Source organism: Mandrillus leucophaeus, unplaced genomic scaffold (genome assembly GCF_000951045.1).
Source record: "Mandrillus leucophaeus isolate KB7577 unplaced genomic scaffold, Mleu.le_1.0 Scaffold668, whole genome shotgun sequence".
Classification (NCBI taxonomy): Eukaryota; Metazoa; Chordata; class Mammalia; order Primates; family Cercopithecidae; genus Mandrillus; species Mandrillus leucophaeus.
In genome coordinates, this window is record NW_012107230.1 from 639,031 (window position 1) to 651,584 (window position 12,554).

At 35.2% G+C, this 12,554-nt stretch overlaps 1 protein-coding gene across 8 annotated transcripts in view; it reads left to right on the forward strand.

The window, feature by feature from the left end:
* MCF2 (MCF.2 cell line derived transforming sequence) overlaps nucleotides 1-8,653 on the forward strand; it is a 127,886-nt gene extending 119,233 nt beyond the window's left edge. For 5 of the 8 annotated variants that reach the window (XM_012001620.1, XM_012001621.1, XM_012001619.1 and 2 more), the window contains 6 exons: nucleotides 1,200-1,292; nucleotides 2,665-2,743; nucleotides 3,323-3,395; nucleotides 4,685-4,794; nucleotides 5,993-6,105; nucleotides 7,914-8,653. In XM_012001620.1, coding sequence (XP_011857010.1) covers nucleotides 1,200-1,292; nucleotides 2,665-2,743; nucleotides 3,323-3,395; nucleotides 4,685-4,794; nucleotides 5,993-6,105; nucleotides 7,914-7,946 — 501 coding nt within the window. In that variant the 3' untranslated portion in view covers nucleotides 7,947-8,653. The remainder of the gene's footprint in view (nucleotides 1-1,199; nucleotides 1,293-2,664; nucleotides 2,744-3,322; nucleotides 3,396-4,684; nucleotides 4,795-5,992; nucleotides 6,106-7,913) is intronic. The other 3 variants (XM_012001622.1, XM_012001625.1, XM_012001626.1) reach the window with 1 other exon arrangement.
* Nucleotides 8,654-12,554: the final 3,901 nt, after the last annotated feature.

The following is a 12,554-nucleotide window of genomic DNA, read 5'->3' on the forward strand; positions in this document are numbered from 1 at the left end:
TACAATCCAGACCTCTCTAACTTCAAAGCCTGTGTGCCTTCCAGCTTATCATGTTATTAAGACAAAACCATGTAATGAAACAAAATTAATTTTTAAAAATATTGAATATGAGATTACTATTCATCTTAAATTGTGGTATTTGAGCGGAAGCAGGTTAGTTGGAATGGTGGAGTGAGAATATAAAGATAGTTTGGGACACTGTGAAAATAACTTCTTACTTACATTCAGGGTGGATGTCACGGGTTCTTTCATTAATATGTTAAGTTACATTTCTAAGCATAAGTACTTTTCTTCTCCTTGGTATGGCAATCTCCCTGGCACTACCTTTAATGCTTATCAGCTCTAACTGGGGCCATTTGGGGAGCTCATAACTAGAACAGAGAGTGAGATACTCCTTTAGATAATTACGTATGAACTGAAAGAAAAGAGGAAGGCAGAAAGGACTAAAAGAATGTTTGTGCAAAGGAATGAGATTGCCCAAAATGCAATTAGTCAAGCTGTTAGCAGAAAACGATGAAAGAAAATGGAAGAGTTTATGACTTGCACGATCACGTTGAGGAAAAGAAAAAACTGTGGTAAGGAAGAGATATTGTGTACAGAAGTTTCACTGGGTACAAAAAGACAACAATGTCCCATGACATATTATTTGTTTTTTTTTAGAAAGGCCAAGAGATTGGTGGAAAATAGAGAGATCCTTGTGTACCTGGCTGGTTCTCTCCTGTCCCATAAATTAAATGTTTGTAACTTGTAAGGCTTCTATCAAAATAAATTATAATTTGTAAGATTAAATGATCTGTCAAATGATTATTCTGAATAACCATTTAAATTAATTTTCAGTGGCTTTTCTTTATTGATGTTTAATTACTTCTGTGTTTGACCCAATAATTTGTTTTAATAGTGTACTATTAATTTATAACATAATTAGATCTTAGATGGGCTACTTGGATGTTCAGATTTATAACATTTGTGTCAACCACTGAAATGAAGCATGCAATCTGAACTATAAAGTGCATAGTTCAATGAAAACATTTAAATACTCTCGTCTATTATTGTAATTATCATTTCATATTCATTTAATATAACATGTATTTTTCTGCCCAAGAGAAATTCTGTTTCATTTAGAATATGATAGGGTAGATTTAATGTAATTTCATATTCAAAATAAAATGCTCATGAAAATTTTGACTTATTTATTATAGATGGATGAAGTTGGATTCACTGAATATGTAAAAGGTGATAACCGCAAGTTTGAAATCTGGTATGGTGAAAAGGAAGAAGTTTATATTGTCCAGGTTGGTCATTTTAAAATTCTTCTAGAAACCAAAACCTGCATTGAAATACAAAAGCCCGAATTTATAAACAAAAATAATTTTGGTCACATTTCAAAATTTCCACTCCTTTCATGTAGGTCACTTAAATATTATTTGAATATTCTTTGTGATGTATTTAAATGTTTTCTAGTAGCTACATTGAGATATGCCTGTGGTGTTCTCTAGGGCTTCAAGTTTTCACAACTACATAGGAGACTTATCAACTAGAGCTGACAGCTTGGCAGGTACTTCTCTGTCCCCATCTAGTTTCCAAGTTATGGAATTGTAATGTTTCTGAGTTCCTCTTGTGCTAAGCATTCTAGGGGTACCTGATTATGAGACATGAGAATGTGACAGTTCAGACTTGCTTTCTACTTCTAAAGAACATGGTTAAAGCCCTCGCCAGTTGTATAGGGTCCAATGTGTTTCAGGGAAGGGAAGAGGAATCAGAACATTTCAAGAGGATGTTGTCATTGCAATAAATATTTGTATCATGACTTGTCAATGTGCTGTTATCTGTTAAAAATGCTCAGTGTGTTTTGTTTGTTGTAATTCTTTACTAGTTGACTACAATCTATGAAAATATGTTTTCTTGGTTTGTTTAAGATATAATATTTGGTATCATTTAACAAATATCTTGTAAGTAATGGGAGGATATTTAAGGAGCCTTTCATGTTACCGTCAGTCACCAAGGTTATTCTGCAATAGATGGCCTTTTCAGAAATAATAGAACTTGTTTTATTTTACTAAAATTAAACATCAAAGCATTATATTTTAAAAATAATCCTCCTGTAAAGACAAAATAAGTGAAATTATATTTCACATTTTCATCCAAGCATTATTATACCATAATTTAAGGGCAATTTCAAAATGGATTTTTTTTGAGACAGTGTCTCACCCTGTTGCTCAGGCTGGAGTGCAGTGGTGTGATCTCAGCTCACTTCAACCTCTGCCTCCCAGGCTCAACCGATTCTCCCACCTTGCCCTCCCAAGTAGCTGGGACTACAGGCACGTGCCAGCACACCTGGCTAATTATTATTATTTTTTGTACAGATGGGGTTTCCCTATGTTGCCCAGGCTGGTCTCAAACTCCTGGGCTCAAGAGATCTGCCCACCTTGGCCTCCCAAAGTCCTGAGATTACAGCAAAAATGGTTCTGATTGTATTATCTCATCTAATCTGATAGTGAATTATTTGCTTCATAAAAATTTTAACAATCAGATGGTTAAGATTTGAGTATGGTGTTATAGGGAGTCGATAATATTTTATGTACACAATTACATTTGTTTTATTATAGTACATCCTTTTTGAAAGGAAATGTGTACCACCTCCCTTTTTTTTTTTTTAATCTTCAGGCTCCTAATGTAGATGTGAAGATGACATGGCTAAAAGAAATAAGAAATATTTTGTTGAAGCAGCAGGAACTTTTGACAGGTAAATTCAAGCATGCATTCTTCAGAACACGAGGTATAGTAACAGCTTATTGACTCAGATTTTTAAATTATTTTTCCCAAGAATGGGGCTGATATTTACTTTACACTATTACAATGAGAAGATTTGTTAATTTAATTAGTAGGAGATCGAGATTCAGAGGGTTGTTTAAACTATTTTGAAGATGAACTTTACACTAGAAAATGAACCTTTGTGCTTAAGAAGCAGTTGAGAAGCAACACAGTGAACTGATTGTGGTAATTCCCAGTCCTTTCCATGAGATGATTCTGCTTAGTATCTCGAGTAATCATTGCTCAATAATGTTGGAATGGGAGCCAGTTCTACTTCTAAAGTTGAACTTCTTGAATAAAAATATTATATGATTCAGACCTTTCCAGATTCAAACTTGAGACCGGCCTTCCCTCTGATTATTTCAAGTCTGTGAAGGTTAAGTCTAATGGCAAGGATGCGTGTGTGTGTGTGTGTGTGTGTGTGTGTGTGTGTGTGTGTGAAAGTAATTGGCCTTCAAGGAAGTAAGAAGTATGACTTCTGAATGATAATACGCTTTGTTTTATTTCTCAGTTAAAAAAAGAAAGCAACAAGATCAATTAACAGAACAGGATAAGATTCAGATTTCTCTTCAGCAGAATGATGAGTAAGTGATTATTCTTTAAGAAATATCACTCCTGCAATCTTTTGTATTCTGTATGTAACATGAAACAATGTAATTAAAGTATCTCAGACAAGAACCATCCACCAATTTAGCAATAACTCATCAAATTCCATAAACACATCATTTTCTCAGGTCCGGCCTTATATTGGAGGCTGATAGTTCTTAATAGTTATCCCTTGGGTTGATTTTTAAACATGATTGAAAATGCTTTATTTTTAATATATCATTGGAAGAATTACATGTAGGCTGACAGGAAAGGAGGCTGCGCTCATAAGCCTTTTTTTTTCCAAAGTATTTTTGGTCACCTTTGATCTGATTGGAAAAAGAGAGTTGTAAGAATATGGGAACAGAGCAAATGAAGGACTGGTTCACAGTTTTACAGTCTCTTGATGGAGACCTCTTGCTGGTGATTTGGCCTCTCTCTACATAGACAGAAGGTATGGATCCTGGGAGGGAACTGAGCCTGGACACAACCAGGAGTCATTAAGGAAGCTGGCAGTCTTATGTAACAGCACACTGGTATGGGTTTAGAGATGGAGTCATCGTATTCTGACTCTAGAAATTCCAAAAGGTGGAGTTTTCACTGAACGTTTGCATCTATGCAGAAAGAATTCTCTCATTGATTCTGAAGGCCTGGCACAGAGATTCACCATGCAGCATCTGCATGCTCTGGGGATCATTGAATGACTTATTAGAAATACTATTTTTTCCTTCACTGCATGTCATCTTTCCGAGGTAGCTAAGATCAGATGAAACATGTGATGGTTCACGTGGAGATTTAGGAGAACCATTTAAAAGTTACAGAGAAAGTCTTTATCTTTCAGAGTTCAAAAAACTCAATCTTTTTTTGTACGTTATAGGAGTAACATCTTTAGGTTTTATGCAGTGATTGACTTAATAGTAGCTGGTACATACTCAACAATATGAATCAGTTGAAGGTTTCGTTTTCATTTATATACAACTTACCTGATTCATCAATGTTATAAGTCCACAGAGCAATGGGGATTGTATACAATACACCTACTTTGGGTCTAGAAGGGAGCAGTTTTTCTCCTTACATAATGGAGAACCTGCCGGCTTGGATCCGAGATGTAAGCTTTTGTATATTATAACCTATTGTCACGCAGATTTAAATAGGGAGTATTGGCTGTTTGGATGGATTCTCAGCATGTTCTTAACACTTGATATCAGTGGAAGAAATACCACTTTAAATTTCTTTTTACTTTTAGACTGTACAAAAGCTTACTTAGTTTTATACATCACTATTCCAGAAAGCAACAGGGAGCTTTTATAAGTACTGAGGAAACTGAATCGGAACACACCAGCACTGTGGTGGAGGTCTGTGAGGCAATTGCGTCAGTTCAGGCAGAAGCAAATACAGGTATGTGTCATGGTCATCCTAAGACAAGATTCATGGGTGTGCAAATTTTTACCTTTCATTGTTAATTTGGAAATCTACCCACTTGATATTTTTGTATAAACAAAATACAGTTAACCCATTTTTATAAGACTCTCATGTCTTGCATATGCAAGACACTCTGATGGGCACTAGAGAGTATTGGTTGTCAAAGTGTGGTCCCTGGGCCAGTAGCATCAGCATCACCTGAAAACTTTTACAGAAGACAAATTCTCTTGCTCTATTCAGACCTTCTGGATCAGAAACTCTGGGAGCAAGGCCTAGCCACTTGAGTTTTAACAGGCGCTCTCTCTGTGATTCTGATGCGTGTTCAAGTTTGGGAACCCCTGCTATAAAGGATAATAGTGATGAATAAAACATATATACTGGCTTCAAGGAATGCGCATTTCACTTACCCTTGGTTTAATGAATAGAGAAGAGTCATTAACAGCTGGAATATTTATTCTTCCTCTGTGAATGGTTTTATTTGAAGTGATTTTGAATACTTTATTTAATTCAACAAATATTGACATAACACGATCTGCATTCCAGGAGTTATACAAAGTGCTAGGCATATAGTCTAATTAGGATACACTCAGCTGCCATACTCATGAAGCTAGGAGAATAGAAAGATAGTTAAGCAATTAAAAGTAAATTTGGTGAGTGTTACAGCAGAGAAGTACAAAGTGCTGTAGAAGCATACATGAGGATCACCTAAGCAACTCTAGGATCAATAGCATAGACTTCTTTGGAGAAATGCCTAACAGTGTGCCTGATACTCAACACTTTATTATGATGATCCTTAATATGGAAGATTTCTCTACTGGTTGAGGAGAAAAAGGTGATGATAGTGTTGTTGAGTTTCCAGTTATCCAATTAAAGGTCACTTCCCTCAGGTCATCTATGTTGTGGCCCCCAAAGAAGTAAGGAGAGACCAGAGTACTAATACCTTCATTTGGCAGGTGAGGAAACCAAGTTAGAAAAAAGTGACAATGACTTTTCCAAGATTGCATGAATAGTTTAATGTGGCCAGGATGAGCTCTGTTAATTTGCTGCTTACATTAGATTGATTAATCCATTTTTTAAAATTCAACTTTTTAAAGCATTATAGCTAGTTTTATTTCTCACCTTGTGGTAAATTAGCACCATCAAGTAACTGCCACATTCCACACTTTTCTTATAGTTTGGACTGAGGCGTCACAATCTGCAGAAATCTCTGAAGAACCTGAGGAATGGTCAAGCAACTATTTCTACCCTACTTATGATGAAAATGAAGAAGAAAATAGGCCCCTCATGGTTAGTAATAATATATTAAATTAAAATTATTGAGGCAGTTTTACTAATGAAACATAGGTGGAGCACATAGGGGCAATCTTTTGTCAGCATCCTTGAGGCCATTAGGAGTGTGCCATTGCCAAAATAGTTGAAATAAATCTTATTATGAACATCAGGAAGCACTTCTCTCTTTGAGTAGAACCTGTTTGACCTATACATAGAACTTCTACTGAAGTTGATGAAATAGTCAATCTTTCCAAATCTCTATACATTGCCCAGTTTTATCTTTAGTAGAGCTTCACCACTGTGTTTTCCATCCAGACATGTGAAATAAAATCAGAGAACAAAGGAACTTCAAATATACTTTAAAAACCAGTTTGGATTCCAGATTAGAAAATAAATGAAGTTAGCATTATACGTTAAAAACTATTTAATAACATCTTGGGATATATTTTAGTGTGTTCTCAAAAATGTACAAATGATATAAAATCTCAGCATATTAGAACAAGGGAGCACCCTGTAAAATTAAAGGAGGTTGCTTTAGGGTCAAAGTGTTTATAGAAGGAATAGTTTGCAAGTTGGTAGGATACTAGTGGGTTATTAAAGAGGAGGTAGGACTGTTTGGGGGTAAATCCCTACTTTTCTAAAGTCACCAGCTTGGAGGGTAGGAGTGATGCTTGGAGGTAGAGTGCTCCTTGGTGCCCTTCAGAGGAAACAATTACATTTGGCAGTTCCACTGTTAGTGTAAGAGGGTAAACCTCGTCTCTACTAAAAATACAAAATTAGGCGGCTGTGGTGGCGCATGCCTGTAATCCCAGCTATTCAGGAGACTGAGCCAGGAGAATCACTTGAACCCAGGAGGCGCAGGTTGCAGTGAGCTGAGATCGCGCCATTGCACTCCAGCCTGGGCAAAAAGAGTGAAACTCTGTCTCAAAAAAAAAAAAAAAAAAAAAAAAAAGAGGGTAATGGCATGGATAATCACAAAGCTGTACAGCATTGACTCTGAAATGCGGTCTTTAAAAAAGTAGATATTGTTTCTCCTAATAATACGATGACCATAATACATATTTGTCTGATAGTTTACAGTTTGCCAAATGATTTCTCAATTAATATTCATAGTATTAGTATGAAAAAGAGCAGGCTTTATTACCTTCAATTTACAGAGGAGGAAACTGAGGCTTAGAGCTGAGAAGGTATTTGTCCAGAGTTAATTGTCTATACCTGCAGTTCTCAAACTTTTTAATGAAGGAAGCCTTTACATCCTTAAAACTTGAGAACCCCAAAGAAATGAAAAAGGCAAATAGTGTCTTAATGTATGTTGACCTTGCAGACCCCTTGAAAGGGTCTCAGGAACCCACAACAGTCTGTCTCCCACACTTTGGGAGTCTCAGGCTTAGACTAATAATAAAAAGAAGTTTAATTTCTTTCATTAACATTGGCAGAGTATGGAATGTATAGAAGTAGTTTTTAAATGCGAGCAAAAAGTCAGAGGAAACCGGTTTGTGTTTAACCGTTTGCTGTAGATGATCTATGAAGGCATTGTAAAGAACTCAGCTTTCAGCATTTTTTTTCTAGCTATGGTATCATAAGATAAAGTAAATACGCAAAATTGAAGAATGCTTTAATCACAGAGGATGGGAATGTAGAAAAACCTATTAGTTTCTCTCTCTTTGTCCAATAATTCCTAAGGAAAACATACAAAAGCGCAACACAATGTATTCCATATACCCTTCTTCCCTGCCAAAAAAAGAAGCTGGAATGGCCTGCTCTTTTGGCCTCACTTGATCAAGTTGTAAACTGAGCAATAATGGGTGCTGCTTCCCTTGCAGAGACCCATGTCGGAAATGGCTCTCCTATATTGATGAAGCTACTATGTCAAATGGCAAGTAGCTCTCTCCTGCCTGCTTCTCAGCTCATTTGGAAAAATACTGCGCAAAAGACATTCAGCTCAAATGATGCAGATGTTGTTTTCAGGTTAATGGACGCACCAAGAAACCACAGCACATACTTCTTTTCTTTCATTTAATAAGGCTTTTAATTATGGTACGCTGTCTTTTAAAAATCATGTATCTAATGTGTCAGATATTGTGCTTGAAAGATTCTCATCTCAGAATACTTTTGGACTTGAAAATTATTTCTTCTCTACTTTGTAACCAAATGCAATCGGTGTGCCTTGGATTATTTAGTTTATTAATGAATTAAGTTAAAATTACGGCTGCAAAATGGGTAAGGTCAAGTAAAGCACAACATTATGATTTAATATGCTTTTGTTGAAACCACAGCTTTTGTGCCCATTATTTTAACCTGTGTAAAACAATGCAAAGCCCAGAAATTCTTTTTGGGGCATGAGTGAATTTTGTTCAGGGCTACTGTCTGTATGTGCCCAGATAAAATTTTCATGAGAGTAGTTTACAAAAGCCCTATTTAAAAATTATTATTTTCACACTTGTTTTTTTCTGGATTTCTGCTTATAATTAACGTAACTTAAATTAGTTGTGCTCTGCTATTTTCCCTATATTTCATGTTGTAATTCTTTTTTTTCAAATAAAAATTGATTCTTCAGATTAAATAAACTTGTTCTGCCTTTTTTTGTCCCCCATCACATACTGCTCCATGTCCATCTGTTCCTGCAAAGCTGCTGCAGCTACCACATTTACCAGTGAAGTAAAGAGTAAATTCTTCATGTCGCAGAGCAGGCAGTTATGCAAGTGGTTGTGCAATCAAGTTTGTACCATAATTTTTAAAAACAACTTTACAGTCTCCAGGCAAATATAGAGCCTAGCAGACTGCAGGAAGAGAGGCTCAGAAGACGTCCTGATTAGACATGGAGATGTCATTCAGCTTCTCCATGGGGATGCTGAGGGTCAATGGTAGGTGTGTTTGCAAAGCCTGTGATGATCTCCAGCTGGGGCACATAGATAGCTAATCAAATGTTCTGCTTTATCTGTATCTTTGTTATACAGTCTCTAAAAGCAGAAATATCACAGCAATGGCTTTCATTTTCATTGCTTCAGCACTGCCTATAAAGCTCACTGAAAGGAACATTAACCTTTGGTGAGTGAAAAATGCTTTGAAAGAATGACATGCTATGAGTCTGCATGTTCTTTTGTAGTTTACCTTTGGCTCAGATGTTTTAGTTGATATGTCTGGGCTTTGTAATGGCTACAGATCACATTCCATGTGGTCATTTAAGTCATTCATTAACCACATATTTAATGAATGCCTACTGTGTGCCAGAGACCACACTTTACTACTTTACAACATGGCTACACTTCTGTTTATCAGTTCAAATATTGACTTTTTAGTCTTATCATTCTACCCTTATGTCTTTGACTTTACATAGTACTGATTGTAAAGATGGTTCTGCCAAATATACTGTTTAGGTAGGAGAGAACCCAAAGCAGGAAGAAAATATTGTTTGGATTGAATGAAACTTCCATAATTCTTTTGGAAATTTTAAGTGTAACAGTTCTGTCTTCATTGGCTCAATAACTTGAACTGAAATGCTACATTGACTGTATACTCTAACCCTATAGGTGGAAGAGGGTACACACAGAGTTAAAAGTTAATGATGGCTCATTAAAGTAATAAGTTTTTCTAATAACCAAAGTCCTTTGTAGGTTGCTTAAAGGACTCAAGCACAGGGTCATGAAGGTTTTTGAACACATGCAATAGCTTTGTGAAAGTTTGAGCTGCAATGTAATGTATTTGTTTTAATTCACTTAATATTACCATTGTTGGCTACTAATTCATTTATTATTTAGGTTGGTGAAAAATCTAAACAGAAGAAAAGAAGGTCTGATTCTTGGAAACAGTTTACATCTTTTAATTGGTGACCGTAGGTTTCGGAATGCCAAAGTTGCAGGTATAATATGAATGAACTGTATACAATTTGAAGACTGAAAATGTTAAAGCTTCACCAAAGATGACATTGGCATAGAGTAATGACCTCTCTGCAGTTAGAAATAAAGCAGCAAACACATTATGTTAGCTAGGATTTATTTTTTTTTCTTTAATAGTTTTAAATTTATGAATGAAAAATTTAAAGGCACATTAGACTTTTCCCTATAAGGCTGCTAGTCTTGAAAGAGATTTAAGATACTATGGTGTTTTGTAAGATACTCTTCAGAATTAAATACTGAGGATATGCTTTTAAGGTACCTGCCTTACTGTCCAAGAATGCTTTACTAGTGTGTGGCTCTACACTGTCCTCAGAGCATGTTATTTCTTTGTGGTAGGTCTCTGCTACACACACACAAACACACATATACAAACACACTTGTGTCTATACCCTAGACTTATGTGTGAAGGTAGTATGAAGCATTGGGAGCTAATCTGATGTTCATTTCTATTAACTTAACCCTTAGTATGTAACATTTCTGTATATAAACCCGTTTTCTTGTAGACTTTTCCTCTAAGTGACACTTAGCTGTCTGTTAAAAGGTAGCACAGAAAAGGAAAATCAATTAATTGTTAAATAAGATGGTTCTTACATGGACATAATTCCTCCGAAGTCCTAGTTTTGGTCGTTTGTTTGTTTGAATTCCAGGTAATTGTACACTGTTTAAACACACTAGGTGTAACTTATTTGGTTCCAAATTTTATTTATAACATACAATGAAATCTAAGGATAATGAAGCTTAATAGAAATGCTGGGTCACATGGGAACCGCTCAAATGGAGTCACTTCCCATTTGTTCGTTTGAGAACTCTAATCTGGGTCACCTTTCAAAGGCTTTTTGCACTAATTGTTAAATTATTTAGATAATTATTGAACTACTTAACTAGTAATCCAAAATCTAGTATACTGACAACCTGAACTATTTGACATTTATTAAAAATTTACACCCAACAACTGCAGAATGTATCATCATTTTCAAGTATACGTGGAACCTTCACCAAGATAGGCTACCTTCTGTGTCATAAAACAAGTCTTCATAAATTTCAAAAGATTGGAATCATACAGTCAGGATGTAATCTTAGAAATCAGTAAATCCAAAGTATTTTGATATTAAAGAATACACATCTATACAATACATGGGGCAAAGAAGAAAGCACAAGGGAAATTTGAGCTATTTCAAATTGGATGAAAGTAAAAACTCGAAATATCAAAAAATTTGTGGATGCAGCTAAAGAGGGAGGCAAATGTATGGCTTTAAATACCTGTATTAGACACTTGAAAATCAATGTAATTCATCATATTAACATAATGAGGAAGAAAATTATATAATCATTTCAATAGATACAAGAAAACCATCGATAGAACTTCATACTCATTTATGACAAAAACTATCAGCAGACAAGGAATAAAGGGAGTTTCTTCAATGTGATAAAGCACACTTACAAAAACCCACAGCATCATACTTAATGGTGAAATATTGGAAGCTTTCTCCCTAAGACTGGAAACAAGCCAAGGATATTCACTGACCACTTTTATTTAACATTATACTGGAAGTCCTAGTCAGTTCCATAACACGAGGAAAATATTAAAGAACTAAAAGATTAAAAAAGAAGATGTACCGTCATGATTAGCAGATCATGTATATGTACAAAACTGTAAGGAATTTACATTCAAGTCCCTACTAGAACTAGTAAGTGAATTTTACAAGGCCACAATGTGCAGTCTTTACGAAAATAAATTATAATTCTATATCCTAGCAACAAAGAATTTAAAAATAAAATTTCAAAAGAACATTTATATTAGCAACATAAGATATAGGATAAATGGAAATAAATCTAATAACAGATCACAAGGCTTCTACACTGAAAACTACAGATCATTGCTGAGATATATTTAAGATGACCTAATAAAAGGAGAGCTATACCATGTGCATGATTTGGGAATGTCAATTTTGTTAAGAAACCCATTATCCCCAAATTGTCCTATAGATTAAATGCAATCAAAATCAAAATCTCAGCCACTCCTTTTGAAAATTTAAAAGACAAATTTATTCTAAAAAATATGTTAAAAGGCAAAGGATCTAGTACAGAAGAACCTTAAAAATTGGGAGGACTTAAGTAGCTGATTTCGATACCCCTTATACACCACAGTAATCAATACAATATGGCATTAGTGTAAGTATAGAAAGATAATGATTTCATAAATAGTCCCACATATACATGATCATTTTAAATCAAGGGGTCAAGTCATTTAAATGGGGAAAGGAAGGTTGTTTTCACAAATGATGTTTGGCAACTGGGTATCCATAGGGAAAAAGAAGTGAACCTCCATCTCTATATCTCACTTCATACACAAAAATTAATTTGAGTTGGATCACAGATCTAAACATTAAAGCTAAAATAATAAATCTCCTAAAAACAAACAGGATGATGTTGTCATGACTTTGAATGGTTAACAATTTCTTATACAAGACAAAAAGCTATGAGGATGCAAAGGCTAAGAATGATACAATGGACTTTGGGGACTTGGGAGGAAGTGTGGGCGGAGAGCGAGGGATAAAAGACTACAAA